This window comes from Xiphias gladius, chromosome 8, assembly GCF_016859285.1.
Source record: "Xiphias gladius isolate SHS-SW01 ecotype Sanya breed wild chromosome 8, ASM1685928v1, whole genome shotgun sequence".
Taxonomy (NCBI): Eukaryota; Metazoa; Chordata; class Actinopteri; order Istiophoriformes; family Xiphiidae; genus Xiphias; species Xiphias gladius.
The window spans coordinates 10,738,462-10,761,977 of NC_053407.1; the positions used below are offsets into that span (position 1 = coordinate 10,738,462).

General features: G+C 41.7%; 2 protein-coding genes across 2 annotated transcripts in view; one reads left to right on the top strand and one right to left on the bottom strand.

The window, feature by feature from the left end:
* Positions 1-5,903, bottom strand: part of btbd11b (BTB (POZ) domain containing 11b) — a 68,633-nt gene extending 62,730 nt beyond the window's left edge. Inside the window, exon 1 of the mRNA XM_040134201.1 lies at positions 4,877-5,903. Within this exon, the coding sequence (XP_039990135.1) occupies positions 4,877-5,729 (853 nt within the window). The 5' untranslated portion in view covers positions 5,730-5,903. The remainder of the gene's footprint in view (positions 1-4,876) is intronic.
* A 4,506-nt stretch (positions 5,904-10,409) lies between these two features.
* On the top strand, positions 10,410-23,429 carry cry1b (cryptochrome circadian regulator 1b). The gene is made up of 11 exons (XM_040132327.1): positions 10,410-11,458; positions 15,135-15,243; positions 15,696-15,838; positions 16,007-16,191; positions 16,334-16,422; positions 16,789-16,929; positions 17,285-17,596; positions 17,758-17,909; positions 18,341-18,543; positions 19,514-19,651; positions 21,065-23,429. The coding sequence occupies exons 1-11, from the start codon at positions 11,301-11,303 to the stop codon at positions 21,145-21,147; spliced, it is 1,713 nt and encodes a 570-aa protein (XP_039988261.1). The 5' UTR covers positions 10,410-11,300; the 3' UTR covers positions 21,148-23,429.
* Positions 23,430-23,516: the final 87 nt, after the last annotated feature.

The following is a 23,516-nucleotide window of genomic DNA, read 5'->3' on the forward strand; positions in this document are numbered from 1 at the left end:
CTCCGTCTCCTCCTGGGCCACGTGTGACTCTGGGAGTGTGTGTGTTTCATTCTCCGTGTACATGAATCGGCATTCGTCTCATGCAGCCTTAAATGTGTCTACTAGTGTGTATGGGTCTCCCTAGCACATATAGGTTATATCTCACTGCCAGACATAATGGGGACTAATCTCCACCGGTACAGAGTGGTACCACTGTAGACCGCAGTCATTCCTGTCTGCCTACCTTCCCCACAGCATGTGTGCACCAGGCACCGATCTCGCGCATCAACGCTGGCCATGGGGTTAGGAATAAAAGACCTGTGAATGGGAGCAGGAATGGGACCTGCACTCTCTCACCCCTGTGAAGCGCTACTACAACAGCACAAAGCTGCATAGTAGAGGAACAGGAAAGTGTCACTGTTCTAATAGTATACAAATCGCACCCTCAACAGGTGCCCCACTTTTCTGGTTTTCATGCATGATGTCTATGTCTTACTTTCTAATGTTAAATGTGTAGGGCCCACCAGATCATATTCTTTCTTTAGAAGGAAAATCCCTCCTCACTTACACACTTTACACTGTAATGGTTCATTGGTTTCTGAGGGATGTGCTACACTGCTGTAATTTACTATATTTGTGTTCCCACTTTCCCCAAATTTGCCTGTTCAGTTGGTAACTTTCCACATTTCCCTGTGCCTTTTGACAAGACTCAGGAGAGGTGTGCATTAGCGATAGTGATAGCAAACAATGTTTTCCAGGCAAGAAACAGCAAGAGTGAAAAGTGAAAGAAAAATGCCACAGTGCAGCATGCCCTGTACCTCAAATTACCCCTCAACAGTGTTGTATTTCACATGCTGCTGGCAACCGCTCCACAAAGATGCTAGTTGTGGCTGCGTTGAATTTCTATTGAGGTTGCTAACAATGAATTTGGTATCTCTGACAGCTGTATGATGGGTTTCTCCCTTCATGATTGATGAATGTCAAAGCAAAACTGTAACTTTACAAAGAGAGCCTTGTTTATTTTTTCTGCAGGGCTGAAGCTAAAAACACATTGAGGGAGACGTGCAAAATCGGCAAAAAATCATATATGTTATACCACATGAACTATAGCTTTTGCCTGTTTGGAGCCCTTTCACAGTACCCATAGTCATTTCAACATTGTTAATATAAAAACACATATAATAGCAGCTTTAAATGTGTCTTACTTATCCGCCAGTTTACCTAGGCTACCTGGCAGAGGGTTCCAGAAATGATCTGCTTTGTATATAAAAAATAGTATAAGCTACTCTTAATGATTTAGTTTAGTTTGCTACAAAAAAAAAAAGAAAAAAGAAAGAAAAACAAGGTCCTGCTAACCAAGCCAGATGTAGCTGCACTGGAAATATTTCAGCATCAAGTCATGCATGTTTGACCACCTGTCCATGTGAATGAGAAAAACAAATTAGTACCACAAAACAAAATGGGTCTGGAATTGCAAGGTACATTAACTACACTTGTTTTAAATTACTTTAGGGTGAAATTTCCCTTTAAATCTTTCAACCAACCCAGTTCTGCCCCGACTTGAAAGTCATCTCTCGCCTAAAGTGTGATTAAAAAACTCGTTCACAGGGTGGTACATATCCCTGAGCACTGGATATCATGTTCACACTGCACATTTTCTTTGACATACACGTCATTAAGGAAATCAAAGAATCCCTGTGTTCCTGAGTCTAGTGGGAGCTATAAGAAATATCCCACCATATAGAGTAGTTTCCTGTTCTGACAGGATACCACAGCCGGGAGGGGGAAACCTAACACCCACCTGCAAATAACACAGGATCAGACATGGTGAGAGGAGCCCCTGACATCCTGATGTATGTGTGTGTATGAGTGAGTATGTGTGTGCTGGGCTGGTGTGTGGGAGGCTGGCCATATGCTAGATGTGCCAATGCGGAACTGGGAGGTGCAGTCGGTGCAAACAGACATTATAGCTAAGGGTAATTATGGATCCTGTGTTGAGGACTGACATATCAATTCATGAAACAACCAAGAACAAGATGTTTTTCCCTTTTGTTTGAATAAAGTGATGAACTGCAAAAAAATAAATCCACGCATAGCAATATATAACATACATTATGAACAGTAATTACACCTAAAACTACAGAGCCTCTTGTGCTTGTTGGACTGCTCTTCTATCTCTTGAAGACTTAAAGCAATAGTTTGACATTTTTTGAAATACACTTATTTATATTCTTAGTTAATGCTCCTGTCCAAAAAATTACCTGGCACATAATAAGTGTTTTTATACTTCTGTTTTTCTACAGATTAAAACAACAGTTAATGGTAGACAGGTTTTGTTACCTCTGGACAGGGCCAGGGTAACCTCTTCCCCTTGTTTCCAGTCTTTATTCTAAGTTAAGCTAACTGGCTGATGGCTGTACCTTTATAATGACTGTACAGACATGTGACTGGTATTGATCTTCTCATTTAAGTTGCGGCAAGGATGCAAATGTGCATTTTTCCTGAAATGACAGACTACTGCCAAGTAGCTTTGACCTTCCTTGGAAGAAAAAAGCCCCCCAAATTATTTAGCTCAATCTAAAGGAACCTGACAGAAGCATCAAACATCCGAAGAGGAAAACATCCAAAAAAAAGTAACTCCCTCATTGGGTTTGTGACAGCAGAAAAAGCAAAACAAATCAGCTTTGGTGGAAGAGAAGCAATAAAGATATTCATAAAGGCCTCCTCACAAAGCTGGGTCACCAGCGTTAGCATAATATGGAAAAATCACCTCAATTACTTACACTTGGCAGAGAGAGACAGAGAGAATGAATGGAGCGATACGGAGGTTCAGTTCGGCAGGCAGTGGCTCGGTTAAAGTCAACCCACCCTCAGATCAACAGGCCGTTTGGTTTTACTGGGAAGACAACAAATGATGCATCTCTGTCTCGGCCTTATCTGTCACTGGTTTGGAGGTCCTGGGGTATCCCAATAAGAAATTTGGTGGCGGACGAGATCTTCCAGAATGGAACTGTCTATAATGATGCCCCAACAGACGCGAACCTCTACTGTCTGTAAACCTATCAAGTCTTAAACCTGCAATAACGGACACGACCTAACTGACAAGCTAATCGCTAACTAGCTGGTGAACATACCGAGACGCTGACTGTTTGGTACTAGGCAGGTGGTGTACGCTCAGAGTAGGGAGAATGAACCGAAACAGTACAGTGTTGCTAAAAAGCTCCCTTCACATTACACATAGTCATTTGATGGATTGTTATTCTAAAAATATTAATAACAGACACTTTGGTGTATATTTTATGCTAGTACTTACTACGCATTACCCAAGCATGAATAACATATTTCAACACTACACAGCATGGGCGCACTATACCGCTTTCCTAGCCTTCAGCATTCCGTCGATATTCCACATGCTTCAGATGTTTTGCTTGCATCTCATCCTATTCACCGGTCCAACGCACCACTGGACAGTCACCACACTTTTTCTACAGCTGGAGCCTCACTGCATGCCAAGTGGCCTGAGCGTGCAGAGTGACTGAATACCGACATTCAGTACTGTACATAATGTGCTCCTACTGTAAACTCTGACGATATCTTGCAGCCTCCTTGAACGGGCTTGCCATTTTTGCACGGTGTCAAGGTGTGCAAAAACATAACAACGCGTCTGTTGTCGTCACTAGAGATGAGTGCAAATTTATGTGAGTGTGATTCTGACTGTGCAGCTGAGGCCTTACAATCAGGCGCTGTTGTAAGCATACCAACACAAGCAGTGTAAGCAAACCTACATGTATGTTTTAAAAGGTTTCACTGTAGCTTTAAAACAAAGAGGTACAGTGAAATAAAGTGCTCTTCTTATGCTGCCAGGCTTCTGTCGGTGATTCAGTACAATCACATTCGTTCTAACGTTCTCTCTGTCTGTCTCTCCGTCTGTCTGTCCCTCTTCCTCTCCCTCACTCTATAACTCTGTTTTATTCACATCACTCTGCATAATGCATGATAGCACATAGGTCCCCCAAGGCCTTTCATTACGTAAACCTGTTGCAAGAGGAGCCACAGCAGCACTTTTACAACACCCATCAAAACAGGGGCAAGCATGAGTTGGTGTGATTTCTGACGTATTGCTGGTTAAGCTGTGGTGAAGCCTGAATACAGTTACAAATACTTTCAAAGCACACACCAAACACTTGGAGAGCCAATGTGAAGCCTGCCGAGGAGGTGTTGTGTGCACCAGCATCAGCACATGTACGCAGGAATTAAATACTTCCTCTTTGGGTGAAAAGAATAAAACGAACCTCTGTGGGGCATCATTGTAGGAAACAGGGAGAGTCCCTCTCACCGAAAGCTCTCAGAGTGAGGCACTAAGCCTGGGGATATCAGGCCCGGTTTCGTCATTTTGTGCATCAACAAAGCAGCCACATATAAAGGGGATATCAGAGAACTGCAGCTGCAATATAACACTGCACAGGAGACACAGGAGGAAGGAGGACCACTCTCTCCCACCCTGATTGACTCAGTCAGTCATCACCTGCCTGCAGCTCCTGCAGCTCTCCTGCAATCAAAAGGAAGCACTCTTTCAGCTGCAAAAATGCCCTTTCACTGATGTCTTTAGGTTCACAGTTGCTCAAAAAGAGAAAGAATGAGAGTTTGAGGTGTAACCTTCTAATATCCGGGTAGCAAGTCAATCTGAAGTACTCACAATAGTAACATTTATGGTGCAGGTGAGGCTTAGTCTTGAATGAATACAGTATGTGGTCCTTTGGAGTAAATCCAGTGAGGAAAGCTTTGCTTTGTAGTACTGGTGTAACGGTCTACTGTGAGATGACAAGGGTAACAGTGGATGTGTGTTGAAGATGTGAAGGGGAGAAAGATCCTGTTGCTTACAGTATTCATAACTCACCGTTTGCATTCTTCCCACAGATCAGGTGTTGCCGGGGCTGCAGAGGCCCCCATATCTCTGCATCGCCGTTGACGGCCTGCTCCAGGGTCTCCACAGTGAACTTGGGGATCCCGTTGTCCCGCTCCAGCAGCGCACTGCGCAGCACCCGAGCGTACACCTCGCGGAAGAGGCTCTCCATGCACGCGGCCAGGTAGATCGCCGCGTGCTCGTGGATCCTGACCGCAACCCTGCTGTCGACCATCCACCTGAAGAACTTCCCCACGTTGAAGATGAGTCCGCAGCGCGCCGACTTGCCGCGGCTGAACTTATCCTCCTCCGTGCTCATGTTGTAAAGGGACAAGGCACCGAGGGCCGCGCTGATGCAGTTCATCGACACGGTCCACGACAGGACGATCTTTGTGGCACTTTGGATCTCATACTTGGTGCATTTTGCGTAGCGCAAACTCAGGCGCTGAGCCTCCTTGGCGACCCTGACCAGGGCCCGGCTGACCAGCACCGAGAGCCTGTGCAGGACGTCCTGCGACGGGCTTGGCAGGCTCATCTCCTCGTCCCTGCTCAGTGCGCTCGCCACTTCCCCGAGGCTCCACGGCACGTCCTCAAGCTCGGGTAGTTTAGCGCACTGCACGGTGCACTCCAGGATCTCGGCGTCTTCGACCAGGACCGTGTTGACAGTGTCCAGACTGTTGTGTCGACTGTGCATCGAGTCGGTTAAATGCCAGTAATTCGCCCCATGTGCATCTGAGCAGCACAGCGACGCACTGGAAGACCTGAAGGAGTCGGCGGCTCCACCATAACCCGAGTCTAGCGTCAAATCCTCGAGGGTCCTCGCTACAGACTTGCTACTCCTTGCCATAACTGCACTTCATACTGTAAACGAGGGCTTGGGAAAAGTGGAGGAAAATATTTGAGACGGTGGAGTTCGGATCCGCACGTGCCTGGCACGAGCTCCGCTAACAAGAACTGTTCTGTTTTGAGGGAGTCAAAGTCCATCCGAGGATTTGGTATAAAGTTAAAGGGTAGTATCTCACTACAGTGCATCCACAGTCTCACGGTGCTATACCCGCGCAGTGCCTGACAGATGGAGGCGGGGGACCGAAACAGCTGTCAGCCAATGGGCTTTCGGGATGAAGCAGCGAAGAGTTTTGATTGGATCGCTCGGGAGTATCAATAAAAAGTCACTGATGCAGCCCATGATACGGTTTATTAATAAAAAGGCGAGTAAACAGTGAGCACAGTGCGTGTTGTATTGTCCATAACCTACTTTTGAGCAAACTGCTTTTCTCCTTACTTTGGAATAGATTAAATACAGAAATCCTGTCAAGTGTTATATGTAAAACTACAATTCAAAAGACAGAAGATGCAATAAATAATAAATCACATAATATAGACGCAGCTGGTTTTATATAAGCGTGTTTAGAGGACAAGTCCCCCGGAGTATCAGGATCTTCAGATATTTTCTGCCCATGTTTGATGGTAACATGACTCAAGACCATTAATAATAGATCGCATGCATAATGTATCCTTTGTTCCTCTGGAGGAGAAGTCATTGAAAAGATGTGAATTACTTTCAAGGTCATTTGCTGGGATCACTCACAGGGTCTAACCTGGGCAATATCCGTTCTCTCTCCCCCCAAAACCTATACTCCGTGGAATCTGCAGGATCCCGAGTTCACCACTGTAGCAGTGACTTATGTGACAGCCAAGGTGGAGACAAAAAAACAGCAGTGAGGTGTGTGGTTAAGTGCACTGAAAACAACCGCAGTCACACTGTAACACTGACACAAGCAGTTCAGTGCTAAAATGTCTAGGTCCAGTGTGAAAAAAAAAAAGTCTGACGAGTGGCTACATCTAAACTGGTTGTAAAAATAATGAATTCTTGATCTGGAGGTTGCTCACTGATCTGGCTGAGTTTACTTCCCAGATGGAGTTAGACAGTAGCCTCTGTGTATGACAACAAGTTGGATGTCATTCTGTAGCAACAGTGAACCCTGGTGTTGTTCGTTCAAACGTCACTTTATTTGTCAGTGCACAGGGCTTAAATTGATTTCCCCGTAAGAGACACCGGCTCTAAATTAATAACAAAAATTACATACAGCACAAATTAAATTAGAGCGAGAGACCAAGATTAATTGGTAATTATACTGCCCATAGCAGCAGCAATAAAATGTGATGTAAAAGCATATCTCATGCAGAACCTTATCCATTTAAACAATCACACAAATGTAAGATTTCAGTCGTGCCAGTGACACGATACAAGTTTTATCATTTTTTTTTTTTTTGATGCTGCAATCCCCTTTCTACACTGGAGATCTGTTTATACATTAGAAGCATGTGCATATCATAGACATCTATCACCTACACGTATGGAAAGACATACTGTTCAGACTCTGAAGGTCATAAGGAAGGTCTCAGTCACATGGGACAGATCTTATCTAACTCCAGGTAGCCATGTTCTCTTTCACCTGGTATTATCAAACAATTAGGGCGCTTGCCAAAGACATTACTCTTATGAAGCAAGGTCTCTCTCCTTTTCACTGATTTTTATCACATTAATTTACCTTATTTCACAGTCACTTCATTGGCTGCTCTTTGACAGCTCTATCCTTAGCGGAAAAAAGCAAAACCTATGATGTTGGGCACCAACGAAATTTGGAGAATCACTACTGTCAAATTAAAGTAGCTAAATCAGGATTTAAAATGAACCTTGAAGGTCTTTTGTAGTCTTCATAGTCGTGGAGTATAATTCAGTGTCACAGTTTCATATCTACGTTTGGTGCAAATTAGCCTTGCCGGCTGAGGGAATGTTTTAATCAAACATAGTTTGGAGGGAGCAGCATGTCAGAATGAGATCATTTAACAAACTGTGATTCTGTGACAAAGGCATTTTTATAGTTCTAACCCATAGTGCACCTAAGCACATACAGAGTGACCTGTTTTTAAGCCAGGCTGTCAGCGTGACCCTACGGATGGCAATGTTGATCTGATGGTCGATTGGTCCGTCCACCAATTTGGTTCAGACTGCAATATCTCAACGACTACTGGATGGATCCCCATAAAACGTGATACAGGTATTCATGATGCCCAGAGGATGCATCCTAATGACTTTGGCGATTCCCTGACCTTTCCTTTAGCGCCACCAGCACTTGTCACTTTTCACTTATCCGGGAAATAGCTCTACAGCTCCCGGGTGAATTGAAACAACCTTTTGTACATTCATGGCTGCCAGACGATGTATGCCACCATGATACTGACATAAGTGGTTTTGAGTGAAATGCCTCGACAACTATTGGATAGGGTACCCCACATAAAATTTAGCAGAGACATTCGTGTTTCTCCTCAAGATGAATTGCATTATCTCTGGTGATCCCTTAGACACATACTAGCGGCACTTTGTCCAATTTTATGCAGTATATAAACATGCACTTTATCTTACACAGCAGAGCGCTACTTGTATCATAAGTCAATTTCGGACACTGACTGAAAACACATGATGAACATTGTGGCTGCAACCTCTTCTTTGTTTCATAGTCAATCATTGGCCAAAACAAATACAAACATTGACATAAAATGTAAAACCCTAAAATGCTCTTGAAAGTAGGAAAAATAAAAATGAAGGCTAATAATAACTGAAATGATAAAAGGGGAAATGTTAAAATGTGTGATACATTTGATTCTAAGGCCTTCCAAAGCAATTCCTGGTTAAGACTGCCATCTAGTGTTCACTTGCAGAGCTACATGCAATGACATGTTTTCTGCTGTATATTATTTCCCATTGAAGCTGGCCTCATCTTTTGAGAGCAGCTATTAGTTCTGGTCACAGTGACCCACAGCAGGGATACAGCATAATTTACTCATCACAGCCTTTTTCAAAAACACATCTATCATGAAACTCGGTGTAATCAAGTCCTGACATGAGCAATCGGAACATGAATTGAAAAATGACTATAATTCTTCAACTACCATGAGAGTATGGCAACAACTATGGATTAAATGCTTTTTTTTAAAAAAAGAATTAGGTGGTGAAGAAGTCAGAAAACATTGATCGGTGAGTAGGTATATTTTTAAGAAGTTATGAGAAGGTAGGGAATGGAAAATGCCACCAGAGATTGGCCAATAATTTACAGTTCCACCAAGATAGTAAGCTCAAACCCACATGCTGTTCCACTGCAGTGCTGTCGTCCATCACTCTTCCTATCTTCTACAGTAAGATAGCCTCAGTTACCCATTATGATCGTGTGATGGTGGAAAGCAAGGGAAAGGCCCAGAAAACAGCATGCTGTAGGCACATCCACTATAATTTACTCTGGAAGAGAGGGATGTGCGGTCAGGGAGCCACTGAGGAAGTTTCTTCAGCAGCTGAAAAAAGATAGATGGAGTTGAAAGCTGTAGAAAGCCATCTCACGACTATGCCAGGGGTTATTATGGAATAGCCGCAGCACAGACTTTACTGCCTTTACTGCATTAAGCTTTGCTGTTTACTGTCAGACCTTGGTTTCTGAATCACTGAGCAGGCTGTTTCAACCCAAGCTGAACCATTTTCCCATTAGTCTACTGTAGATGACTACAAAAAAAAAAAAAAATGGAAATTGTCAGGTATAATGTTCTGAACAAATGAAAAGCCTGTACAGGTAGATACTTTCTGTAATAGCAGATATACTGTACAGCTCTAAAGGCCTGGTCTGTGGCAGTGATAGGCCTATATTCTGAAATCCCACTCTAGGGTGATGTCCTGTATGTTCTTCTCACTTCAGCACAGTACTTTTATCTTTCCTCTTACCCTGTCATTTCTGTGTTATATAAAAGAGCATGAACAAATGATACTATTTTTCACAAAACTATTTTTATCTGGCAGACACATTTTTTTTAAATAAATTTTACAATTTGATAAATTGTATACATGCCATAACCCTGTCAATGGCTGGATTAACTTCCTAGGAGGCCCGAGGCAACAATTTTTGTTGGGCCCTGACTGACCCACAGTGTAAATGGCAGTTTAATTATTTCCCACATCACCGAGGAAGTACTGTAAAGTGGAAATGATTAGCTGATGAATCAATTAGTTGATTGACAGAAATTTAACTTGCAACAATTGTTGGTTAATACCTTGCAATACTGAACACAAACGACACTGTACAACAACAACCACATTAGAAGCTAAAACAACTCAGGTCTTAAAACACTAGAACGGGGCCACATGATGTTAGATGGTTGATAGTCTATTTCAGTGGTGCAAAAAAAAAAAAAGAAATCATATGGAGTGCACCTTAGGCTTTGCAGTCTGGGGCTCCTGGGAAGTTGCAAGCTTTGCTGGGTTATATGTCACTGTGGATCTAATGTCATAATATTGTGTTTTATGTAATTAAACGTGGCTCACATTTGCCCACAGATGATCGCCTCGTAGAGGGGCGGGGATGCATGTGTTCGACCGAACGCACGGTTGCAGTGTGAGCGGTGCGTTCCCTGTGCTGAATCGAGCACACCCCAGTCAAGGCAGGCCTCGCCGCGCGGCATGTGCTCATCCGGGTAGTTCTGGGTGTATCACATAACACAAGCCAAAGCCTCCGATTAGCTGCTTCATCAGAAGCGTTTAGGGGTTATTTTTCGAAATCTGCCCCCCAAAAGTAAACCCTAGCAGAATAGTTAAGAGAATATGAACGAATATCTACGCCTGGATTATGTCGAACAAACGTAGACGAGGCGTAAGCAGAGTTAAGAAAGCACATTATGGAAACGTGACGGAAAAAAGCTTGCATAAGGGCGGATTCTGACCAATCAGAGCGCTCCATTCCTCCCTGCGTATGCCTGTGGGCGGAGATGTTGATACAGAAAGGACGTCTTGCATGGTCGACAAGTTTGCCAGGCGTTACAATTTATACACAATGTTTACAATGTTTAAGCTGTTCCAGGGGCCGAGTTCGTGTTAGGTCTGCGGAAACCAACCGGAAATACTCGCGCGCTTGCAGTTTTTTTTGCGAACGAGCAGATTGGGTTGCATGGGTTTTACCCACGTCTCGTGCGACACCTCACGAAAATTAGATAACGGAAAACGGATTTATTCCGAGCTTAATTCCCCGTAAATGTGTTCACCTCGTCGTTGCTACTAAGCAAGGCAAGAGTTGGGCCGTTTTTCCTGCGTCCTCTGTGGTTACCTGCTCTCCACACATGCAGCCGCCGCTGGTCAGGAGACCCAACTCAGTGGATACCTTCATGGAGCAAGGTTAAGGTCGGACAAACCTTTAACGCTTCCCTACGAATCCACTGACTAGGTTAAAAAACTACTTCGTCCTCGGATGTTAGTGGACACTTGAATATATTGCTACCAAAACACGTAGGGGGCGTCTTTTTGTTGTTGTTGTTGTTGTTTCCGGGAAACCCCTTCCCCACTTTCTGACCCCACCGGGGATAAATAAAGAAGGCAGGCGACATGGTGGTCAACACCATCCACTGGTTCAGGAAGGGACTGCGGCTGCACGACAACCCGTCCCTGAGGGACTCCATCCGGGAAGCGGACACTCTGCGCTGCATCTACATCCTGGACCCCTGGTTCGCAGGGTCCTCCAATGTGGGCATCAACAGGTGGAGGTAAGAGCTGGGGCAGCATGTCAGGACTTGTAGGGATGTGAGTGCGAGAGGGAGTGAGAGGTGGGTGGAGGGTTTAACAGTTTATGTATCATCACTGGACCTCAAGCCTAAATCTAGTGAACCCTAATTAGACTCTTACAGATGACATTACTTTACAGCAACGTTGCACTATATAGTGTACAATTGAAAATGAATGTGGACATGGCCTGTATTCCACCTAGTGTACACGCAAGATGTCACCATGTGGAAGCTGACATGGTCACTCCCCCTTGAGCTGCAAACAATGCAATGAAAACATGGAGAAAAATCATGGAAAACCCTGCTGTACCAGTAATGATCTGTAGGGCAAAAGACTGCAGGATTGGATGCAGAAAGATCCCAGCAGGATTTCAGACTGTCGAAGGACAAAGAGAAGAGAGGCAGTGCAAAAGAATTCTTTCTAGTGGGTAGCGTAGTTTTAGCAATGCCAGCATACAATCTTCAGAAAGAAACCTGTTATAAAATGTCAATATTTTCACAGGCCTGTCCACAGAGAGCCAGAATTAATTCATTTGAATTACTCATCATTAGGCTGACAAATCTTGCTTTTAAAATAGAACTAGATGTCTAAGATACCTTCAGACTTTGTTTATTGTTACTGACAAGGTGTCAATGTACACGTATGTTGGGAAACTCAATATTTAACCACAATTCAATATCAGCAACCATTCACATCAGTCGATGCTGATGGCCTCTAATTTTTCAAGATATTCAAACTCTCCCCATTTTCAGCAGCCATAACAAACTTGTTGTGCTGATCAGTTGTGGTGTGGGGGTTGTATTACAAGAAAAACTGACATCAATTGATATACAGCATGTTGTCTGCAGCTGGTGTTTTATTGGTGGTTAACACCTGGGCCAATTCCAACTAGTTTTTGCATAAATCCAGTGTATGTATCCCTTTTCTCCCCTAATTTTATTACATTTGCAATGAATTTACTTTTTCATTGCTTGAGAGCTATGGGAAAACTACTCAAACGCGAGATTTTAAAGATGTTAACTGGCAGTGTCTGTTTTCATGTTAATCTTCCCCACATTAATACTGTATTTGGCTGTTCAGTGCAGGTTTAAGATGGCCAGTGTTCCAGTACTACTTTAGTATCACATGCCCTGTATCATAATGAAGAATCCATAGAGCTTGATAAATGTGATGTCTTCATTTTAGTCTCTTTTTGACTTTCTCTTTGAATTCAACCTTCGGCATGGTTGTATCATTACTCACTCAGTAGTTATAGGAAATAGCTGCAGACAATGAGGTACCACTTTTGCTCAAAAAAAGTTAAAATAAATAACTTTTAACCATTTATTTCAAAATAAATAGTTAGGAGTCACTGACTTTGACCTTCATGTCCTGAGGAAACATTGTGTAAAGGCTCCAGGCGGTGAGTGTGGTACCTAATCCCCGTGACAATACAATTCATTTTTCCCACTTACTTACCCTGCTGCTCAGCCCTGAATGGAGGGCTGAGAAACTGGGTCAGTGTCTTGTTATGGCCATTACATCATGCCCTCTCACAGCTTTGACCTACATTAAAGGCAGACACTCACCAGACCCCCCCCCCCCGTCAGCTACACCACCTCATCTACTATGTGCATACTATTTCTAGCACATCACATGCATCCACATCGTTCAGATGTTCCCATATGACTGTGGACAGCTTTTCAAAGTTTAGTGGTAGTAAACATAACAGCTCAATTTGTGTATAAAATAGTGCTACTTTTATATATAAGTGTTAGTGGAAAAATAATGTAATGATTCATTTGTAATAATGAATTGAATGTCTCTCAGTTTTTTGGGAAGTTAGCAGTTTTTATTATTCTGGCCTTTGGTTTTTACGTCTTATCTTGCATTTAAGAACCGATAAACAGAAATAAAAGGAGGATTTCATAACAAATCCCTGCTTTGTATGAATTTGTAATGTAAGCATTTAATGTTTTCACCAAAGGTGTCTTGTCTGTTTTGAGTAAGTTAAAGTTTGTCATCATTGTGCTGAATGCACAACATAGAATAGTTTGATTTATATGCAGAAGCATATATCATATACGCTGCTGGTCAACAATTGTAGACCACCCTAATTTTTCCAGTTTTTTATTTAAATTTCAGCAGTTCAAATCTAGTGAATAACCTTAAACAGGTCAAAGGTAAGCTGTAAACTGCCCAAGGTTTAAAAAAAAAAAAAAAAAAAAAATTCAGGTCACCAAAAACTGAAAAATCATATAAAATTTCGTAGAAAACAGGCCTTTTGCAAGGATTAAGAAACTAATTAATTTACAGCTTTCCTGCGGCAGTGGAAGTAAATGAAGCCTTGAAAATTAATGCAAAAAGTTGCTACAGATGCCCCAACCTTTGTTACTACACCCTCTGATGCATTATTAGGCCAATACTGTACTGTACAGAAAGTAGCACTGTATGTTGCTATCAGAATACCTGAATGCTGTCTGGTTTAGACATGATGGTATTATTGGTTCTTCTTAGAATTGAGGCAAAACAGTTCGATCGTAGTTTCATCAGACCAGATTATCTTGTTTCTCACAGACTGAGAATCACTTAAGTGTTTTTTTTGCAAACTTTCACTGAGGAGAGGCTTCCGTCATGCCACTCTGCCATAAAGCCCAGGTTGGTAGAGTGCCTCTGGAAGTTTCTCCCGTCTTCATACAGGATCTCAACTCAGCCAGAGTGACCATCGGGTTCTTGAAAGTCCATATCACATGATGATCAAGTGATGGTCTCAATTGTAGTTGGTTTTCTCTGTTGGCTTTCTCAAATTAGTGCTAGTGAATAGCTGGCTTTATTAACAGATACTTGTGGTTCTGCAGTGCAGTGTAATGACACAGAGTTTATTACATTTACATAAAATTAGGCATAGTAGTAGAAGTAAGTGTAGTATTTAAGTATAAACCAAATATTTATTGACTGTAACCACAAGCTGGTTTAAAGTTTCAGTTGTATGGGTTTTGTGCAGTTGAATCCTATGATTATGTTTTACTTTTACTTATATGTTTTGATGCAAGAAATCGCAAGTGAGTTTTGCTCTAAATAGTGCAATGCCAAAATAATTGTAATTGCACACTAACTATTGTTGCCTTCTGTAACACTGGTGATTGTTAACTTGGTTATTCTTGAGAGTTGAGGTTTATTCAGCTGCTTTGTGTAATGCAGTGTTACTTTATAGGGCAGTTTGTATGGATATAAACTTGTGTTCTTGTTATTCCAGTGGTCTAAATTAAATCCAGATGTGGGGCTTGACCGATTTTGTATTACTGTCGTCACAACATTTTTTGTTGTTCTTCTTTTTAAGGGCTGCGTTGTTGAGACTTTTAATTTCATTGAATATATAGTAGCCGTTGATAATCAGTCTATTTGTTTTCTGTTTGGGCAGTTAAGTTCATCTGTATAACACATACACAGTTTATTTATTTATTTTTTATATTAATTGCCACACATGCTAATCAACAGTCTGAGGCTCTGACTCTTACTAAAGAAGTTGTATGTCTAATCTGCCTAATCTTAAATACAATCGGGGCTCAGTTTTACAATGATTATTGGTCTCATGATTGCAATGTGTGCAGCTGTGTTTTCGGTCAAGAGGTTAACCGTGTAATCAATTACTTGATCCTTCTGTCTGTCTGGTTCCAGGTTTTTGTTGCACTGTTTAGAGGACTTGGATGCAAGCCTTCGCAAACTCAACTCCCGCTTGTTTGTCATCAGAGGCCAGCCTACAGATGTCTTCCCTCGTCTTTTTAAGGTACAAGAGATTAGACAAGATTAGAAGACACACTCTTACACTTAATGTTGCTTCGCTATGCTTTGAAATAAATGTTAAGTAAAAAGCAGCTAAAACACACTGCGACATTTTGATACTCCACTGAACTTATGCAAGGGCCTTCCAAACATAGAAATTAGGTATTTTTAAGATATCAGTTTTTAAGATGAAAATGAAACATCTTGAATATCAATATATCATTCTTTGAAATCTCTTGACTCTAGTTACATATTAAGCAACTTTACATGTGGTCTTGAACCTTAATCGCTTAATGTTGATTTGTTGTTAATGATATTCGCATCAGACATCATAAACCCTGTGGTCTCAGGCTTTATCTCAGTCCATCTTTTACATGCATTTCTGTTCAGAATAATACATTAAATTATATATTCTACTGTGCATGTGTGAGTACTGTATATCATATTTTTCCTCAGGAATGGCAGATCACGCGTTTATCTTACGAATATGACTCTGAGCCGTTTGGCAAGGAACGTGATGCTGCCATTCAAAAACTAGCCAACGAGGCGTCAGTAGAGGTCATGGTGCGGATTTCACACACCCTCTACGATCTGGACAAGTGAGTGACTCTACAGTACTAGTTGAAACGAATGTCCCATAGTAACAAAACTGTCTGAAACAATGTGGATTGTGACCACCTGCTCCCTGTGTGTCTGTGTCTGTTTCTGTGTCCGTGTGTTTTTACTGATTCCCTTTTTTATAATGCATTTTTTTGTTTCTCCTGAAGGATCATAGAACTAAATGGTAGTCAGCCTCCTCTTACATACAAGCGCTTCCAGGCCCTCATCAACCGTATGGATGCTGTGGAGCTGCCTGCAGAGACAATCACATCTGAGGTCATTAAAAAATGTGCCACACCCATTGGTGAAGACCACGACGACAAGTTCGGGGTGCCCTCCCTGGAAGAGCTTGGTAGGTTTTTTTTTTTTTTTTTTCTTCCTTTTTTCGTTAGTATGTGTATGTTGTGTGCATTGATACACTGGTTTTGATGTCTATTTACAAACGCGAACTAGTACAGTCAAAGACTCTCTGCTTGTATATTTTGCCTTTTCAGGTTTTGAGACAGAGGGCCTGACCACAGCTGTATGGCCAGGTGGAGAAACGGAAGCCCTCATGAGGCTTGAGAGGCATCTGGAGAGGAAGGTAAAAAGGCATTTTACTACACAGTATATGCACAAAATAAGAAATGAATGCAGTTACCATTACCTCTGGCTTTAGCTCACCAAACACATTGCGCAAGTAATTGTCTTAGTGGTGTGGACCACTGGTTGAATTTTTACCGTCACACTAACTGTGTGCTGCATTGATTTAAACATAGAGTAAATATGAACATTGAGCCCAGATAGATTTGTCATTGGATTTTGATAGTATCCAATACTGAATGAATTAAAATATGCAGAATGAAGTTTACTTTTTGACTTTTTGACTTATTTGATGTCTATCATTCATTCAGGTCCTAATTTTCAGTTGTATTATTTTAGTTAAAGCTGACTGACCATCTTTTTACAGGCATGGGTGGCAAACTTTGAGCGTCCACGTATGAACGCAAACTCCCTGCTGGCCAGTCCCACGGGGCTCAGCCCCTACCTGCGCTTTGGATGTCTCTCCTGTCGGCTCTTCTACTTCAAACTTACTGATCTGTACAGGAAGGTACGAATGAACACAGACAAGACATGAACCAATACGAAGAATTTGTACTTCGAATAAGCTGTTTGTTTTTTTTTTAATCATGTTTTGTTTTTACTTAAATTAGCTTTAGTTTGATCCTAGATGCATAACCCTAGGCAGGACACTCTAATATAGATATTTAAATGTCTGTCGTTTCCATCTTTGATGTTATGATCACTTACAAGCTACAACCTTTTTTCTTTTCTTTTCTTTTTAATTTTAAAGTAAGAGTGGAGAAACAGTTATTTTGTGTAATGGTGAAGGAGTCAACGCTGTCTATACTGCAGATGATAAACTTTTGAGTCATGTTACCTTTGTGTTTTTTCTATCCTATCAGGTCAAAAGGAATAGCACCCCACCACTCTCCTTGTATGGGCAGCTGTTGTGGAGGGAGTTCTTCTATACGACTGCCACCAACAACCCCTGCTTTGACAAAATGGAGGGAAACCCTATGTGTGTCCAGATCCCCTGGGACAGAAACCCAGAGGCGCTGGCCAAGTGGGCAGAGGGACGGACGGGCTTTCCCTGGATAGACGCCATTATGACCCAGCTAAGGCAGGAGGGGTGGATCCATCATTTGGCGAGGCATGCTGTGGCCTGCTTCCTCACCAGGGGAGACCTCTGGATCAGCTGGGAGGAGGGCATGAAGGTAGGAACTGAGAAAAGAGATCAATCATTTAAGTACATGGGGTCATTAAAAGAAAAATAAGAGTAAATTAAGCTACATGTCTGCTGTCCTGATGTTTCTCGCTCTGATTAACATTACTACCATGCATTGTCTCAACTGTCCACCGTCCGTGTCCTGTGCAGGTCTTTGAAGAGTTGCTGTTGGACGCAGACTGGAGTGTAAACGCTGGCAGCTGGATGTGGCTCTCATGCAGTTCATTTTTCCAGCAGTTTTTCCACTGCTACTGCCCCGTGGGATTTGGACGACGTACAGACCCCAACGGCGACTACATAAGGTCAGTCAGTACTTTCATCTGCATCACATGAATATAAAAGCAGTGGCCTTTCCTAAGATGAGAATGTTACTTGTGACCCCTGCAGTCATTTCAATTGGAGAAAGAATATTTCATGCTTAGCTTGTGCTCTCTTGTAGCCTGTGACACAGTCATGTGCAGTAATTGGTAAATGGCAATGAAAATTGTGTTGCCTTATTTCCAGTGTTAGTATTAATGGGGGAAAAAAAATCAACTTTCACATTCAGTGTTATGGTGGTTGAAAACCAGCTCATCTAATATGGCGCATTTGTGAAATCTAAGACAAGGTGGTCACACATTTCTGTAGTGTGCTACAATAGTCTACTTTACCTTTATCATGTTCCACCCATTTTTTAAATCTCCAAATTTTTCATTCCACATCTGTTTTCATTTTTTTCTTCCTTTGCTTCCAGGCGTTATTTGCCAGTATTGAGGGGCTTTCCAGCCAAATACATCTATGATCCCTGGAATGCCCCAGAGGAAGTGCAGAAGGCAGCCAAGTGTATCATAGGAGTGCACTACCCCAAGCCCATGGTGAACCATGCTGAGGCTAGCCGCATCAACATAGAGCGAATGAAGCAAATTTACCAGCAGCTTTCCTGCTACAGAGGACTGGGTAGGAACATGACTCAGATACTCACATTCATTTTAATGCATTTTCTAATATCTTGGATGATACCTGTATTTATACAGATTAACACATGTCAACGAAAATGGCCTTTCCATACCAGCGCACAATACCAGCATTCACTATAAAGCCTGTGTTATGAGACCCAACCTTATACACCACGATGATGGACAGTAGATCCATTTGCTTCAGAGCAATTGCTTTGCCTGACAAATGCACAGTACACAATATTGCAGTAGAAAACACTACAACTAAATAATTGCTTCTGTTGTATGATTGATAAGGGGTATTTGAAAGATAGAATCCCTGAAATGGTGCTATTCTTTCATTAAATCACATTAGAAACTATGCAAGTACAAAAAAACTGTCTGACACATGTAAAAATGTGTAAAAAGCCCTGAAATGAAGACCCCAAAGGTTAACTCAAAATTCTAATTTTCACATTTTGTTCTCTGCAAACATTATCCATACACATCCATGTTAACTTTTCTAGGTCAGACTCCAGTCTTGACAGACAGATGTTATCAGTATTTATGGCTTTCAGCTACTGCGGTGTTAAGGCCTCTGTGTATAATTACTGTCAGATAGTTCTTTGTCATCAGAGCACGAAATTGCTGTGATTTTAGTCTCCAGTAATCATCGTACAAGCATTATCAACAGTCAGGTGATAATCTGCTCTAGGTTTATCAAGGCACTCGCTGTTTTGAGTTGAACAACCAGGATTTTATAAATGCGCACAGCATTGTGGCTCTTGTATATGTCCACTTATCCATTATAATTGCAAAAGAGTTCACTGATGCTTGTAGTATGTGTCAAACATTCAAAACTGTTCCTGAGCTGCAGATTGCGTCCGGGCTAACGAACCATTTTAAAATAATTTCAAAGAAGAAATTACTCTTGTCATTGTTTCAAAAAAAGAAGTGTTGCGGTAAATTAAAATGCTTTGGTCCCCTTGCAGGTCTGCTTGCAACAGTACCTGCCAATCCCAACAGTGGGTTAAGTGGCAGTAATGTTGCAGGAGTCAACAAAGGGACCAGTCAAGTTCCAGGAGGGTCCTCTGAAGAGTTGTCCGTTCAGGAGGGAACGTCTCGAACAGGTACGCAGGCTAGATGGTTCACATTGTGGTTGGTTAAAATAAATTTAATTGTATAATGCAGAAAACAAAATAACATGTTATTTATCCAAAGTCATCACATTCACGGCTAAACGCATTCACAAGGACAGGACCATCGCTGGTCAGAACCTGGAGAGGTTTGAGTCACTGAGGAGCAGGAGGTCACTGCACAAGCTGCTCTCCCCCCATGGACAATCCATCCCATCCCCTCCACAACACACTGCAGAGAGAGCAGAGCCCGTTTGCTAACAGACTCATTCAGCTCCATTGTCACAAAGAACGTTTCAGGAAATGATTCTTGGTGTTCACCATAACACCGTAAGACAGCTCACCTTTGTGTGACAGGTGAACGCTGTTGTGGAAAATTACCTGTAAACACAAAACCCTGATTGGTTGAGGATTAAAATATAGTGTGTACAACATAGGAGATGATTCCTTTTTCAAAGGAAGTCAGAAGAGAAAGTTTTCACTATTTATAGTTCCATCAAACAAAGAAATCTCTCAAGATTAACCCTGTCCAAGTAGTGCTACCCCAGCTACGGCTCTCCTCTCCTGATCCACAGCCACCTTGAAGCAACTTCTGCTGCCTTGACGGCCAACTTGATGGCTCTTCACCTGCTGGCCCCTGTAATGCACAGCATGTTATAGGGACTTACCTGCAAACCCTCTGTATCCCACCTCAATGGGCTTGCGCCTCGCTTGCCACCCGTTACTTTGGCATTTTTCCACTAGCTCAACGTGCTTTGCTCTCTTTCTCTCGTTGGCCTCCTCAGTTTGGTCCTCCCAGGGAACTTTGAGTTCTAGGGGTATGATCTTCATGGAGACTTCCGAGATCAGCACCATGTCTGTCCTTAGCGTTGTTGTGGCAGCAGTTTCTGGGGACTTCAGTTGCCTCCCCAGATTGGCTTTCAGCTCCCATTCTTGTGCTCCTGCTAGCAGGCCAGATGAGGTAGTCCTGTCCTGACCTCAATACCAGGCTGACAGACTTTTGAATCGCAGGATTCTCGGTATGATAAAAGAAGACTTGTGTAACTAATTGACCATGATGTGTGTTCTGCTTATGGCATGTTATGACTATTCAACAGAGTCTGTCTTGTCCTATCTCTGAGGGTCTTTGCTCAACCTTGGTTGCTCCCTGTTGGGGAGCAGGAAGCTGGACACTATCGGCTATGCCATAAATAAGCAATGAACTATTGCTTACGTTGAGGGACCTGTGGGTGACCTGTGAAGTCCAACGTGAAGAAACATGGCCTAATACTATATAGTGACCTAAAGTCCTAATAATAATAATAATAATAAAGGAAAAATATCTAAAGAAGGAAAAGTTGCTTTACAGTTACCAAATTCATTTGAAATACTCTCTTGACATATGTTCTGTGTCATGCTTTAATACAGAAAGAGGACATTCGACGCAGAAACGGCGCCGTGAAGAGGCTCCATCCGCGAGCAGCTCTAAATCCTGGAGGCAGAGCAAATAGTGTGCAAAAGACAGAATACAAACGGTCCCGCTGTTGGTCTGTATCCTCTGGTAGCATTCTCTCCAGCAGTGCCCTCAGCTGACACAGTAATAAATGTAGCTAACAACCATGGAGGAGACAGAATGGGGGTGTTGGATTTAGCTGCTACTTTTGGCTGTTTGTCTTAAGGACTCCCCACAGTAGATGCTATGTAATCAGTTAAGATTGTCATAATTTGGATTTGTTAGTCTGTTAACACGTCTTGGTCTCCAGATACTGTAAGGCACATCACACATCTCAGGAACAAAGGAAAGTCTTGAGAGAAATTGGTCACATTTGAGAGAAGAAACCCTCTCACAGCAAGTAAAAAAGGAAAAAAACAATGAATCTCTAAAGTCTTCACATCAGGGTGTTGTGAGGCCACCTGTTGTCTTCCACTACAGTATGTGTGGCCTCCACAACCTTAATGTGAAAATGTTAAAATCTCAATCCCATTTGAGTGATGGGAATCAGAAGATTTGTACAGCTGACAACCTCCACCAATGTCGGCACACTGACATAAGATGACCTGGATAAAACACTGACATACTTTACATTAAATACCTTGGACAAACACAGTTGTATCTTTTCTCAAAAACAAGCCCCTAAATGTTTCATATCAAAAATATTAAGACACATTCTCACGAATGTACATAATGTAAGAATTTTATTTCAAAGATTTAGGATACAAAGGTCTGATGTACAGTAGGAAGGAAAATTGGAAGCAAGACTGTTAAGATTGGCAATAAAGCAAGCCTTGCAAAGGCTGTCATATATTTTGTAAATATTTATTGTTTTTGATTTCTAACTTTTGTATATTTAGTCTTGGAATTTCACAACTCCTTTTGTAAATAACGTCTGACCAAAACTCTAAAGTTCCACAATGAATGCATGTGCTTTTGTCTCCCATGTGATGGTAAATCTATTATTTTTGTATAAAGAATGACCAAATTGTAACTGTATTGAAATGGCAATACATGACAGAAACAATGTTTTTATTTTTTTTGTTGTTTTTTTTTTATTTGCACTATAATGCGAATGTTATTCCCATCAGTCTCTTCACATGAGGAATTCCAGTAATTGTGAACAGTATTTATAAAAGTGTAATGAAATTTGTCTGCAAATTTTATGAATTGTTTGTGTTTTGTAAATCATTTGGAAGGGAGGGTGGTCTAAGAGTCTCCTGCTGCCGCTGACTAGGCAGGGAGGGTCCCTCCATTTTGAGGAATTTGGGGAATTCTTTAGAATTGTGGGATATGTTCTCAGCAAGCAACTCAGAGAAACTATAATTTAAGTTCTAAATTTTACATTTCAAAGCCTGTATTTTTGTTTGTCCAATTCACACAAACGTTTGGTGCATGTATGGCTGATCGGACCATAAGTCTGCCTTGGGTTTTCGGATTCTAGATGGATTGTGGAACATTTTGTACATGGGGAGAGGGTCCTCCATCTCCATCTTTAAAGGCATTGTACACCCACGGCCAGTGTCAGAATGGCCACTGGGCATACCGGTACAAATCCTGGTGGGCCAGTGGATTACAATTAGATTGCACCTTTTGGGGTGGGAGAGGTTACATCTTTATCGTTCTCAGTGGAATCCATAACATGAGTATTACACTAGTGCTTTTTTTAATTACACTAGTGCTTTTTTTAATTAGTCATATTTTAGTTTACCTTTTTTTCCAGTCTGCAAAAAACCTAAAAAGATCATCTTCAGCCAGTTTGCATCTGCATTTTCCAAACAACCAACATATAGGGAATGGAATGCAGTGCCTATAAAAATGTATTAACCCCTACACAAACCTTTTTATGTTTTATTACCACTAACTAACAATGAATTTACACTCTAATGACAAAGTCTAACAAATCTCTGCAAGTGATTTAAATCAAGTACAAACCAAGAACAGGAGTGATTGCATAAAAACTTGCATACAAGTCACGGTCCGGACCTCAATCCAATCCAGAATTTTGTGGCAAGATTTGAAAATTCCTAATTTTTCATACAACCTTCCAGATTAAAAAGCAGACTCGTCTATCCAGCTGCAGACTCAGGCTGTAGTTTCTCCCAAACCTACCTCTATATATACTGAGTTGTTGGGAGGCGGGGTGGGGATGCTTATGCAGTTCTTTATTCAATGTTTTATACTATTGCTCCATTTGGATCCATGTATGCAGATTTGTTTTCACTTTGACACAGAAGAATCTTTCAGTTAATCAGTGTCAAAACAGACCAATACCAGCCACTGATTCAAAGCTTTTATACAATAAAACATGAGAAAGTCCAGGGGGTGATGCGTTTTTTGTTGTTTTTTTTCTTTACTTGTATGTTTTTTTTATTGGCACTGTACTGT

Excerpts from the sequence above, each read along its gene's own strand:
- cry1b (XM_040132327.1), top strand. The coding sequence starts at position 11,301 with ATGGTGGTCAACACCATCCACTGGTTCAGGAAGGGACTGCGGCTGCAC. Across the intron at positions 15,244-15,695 it reads TCTTCCCTCGTCTTTTTAAG|GAATGGCAGATCACGCGTTT; the intron begins GTACAAGAGATT and ends ATTTTTCCTCAG. Across the intron at positions 18,544-19,513 it reads TTCCTGCTACAGAGGACTGG|GTCTGCTTGCAACAGTACCT; the intron begins GTAGGAACATGA and ends GTCCCCTTGCAG.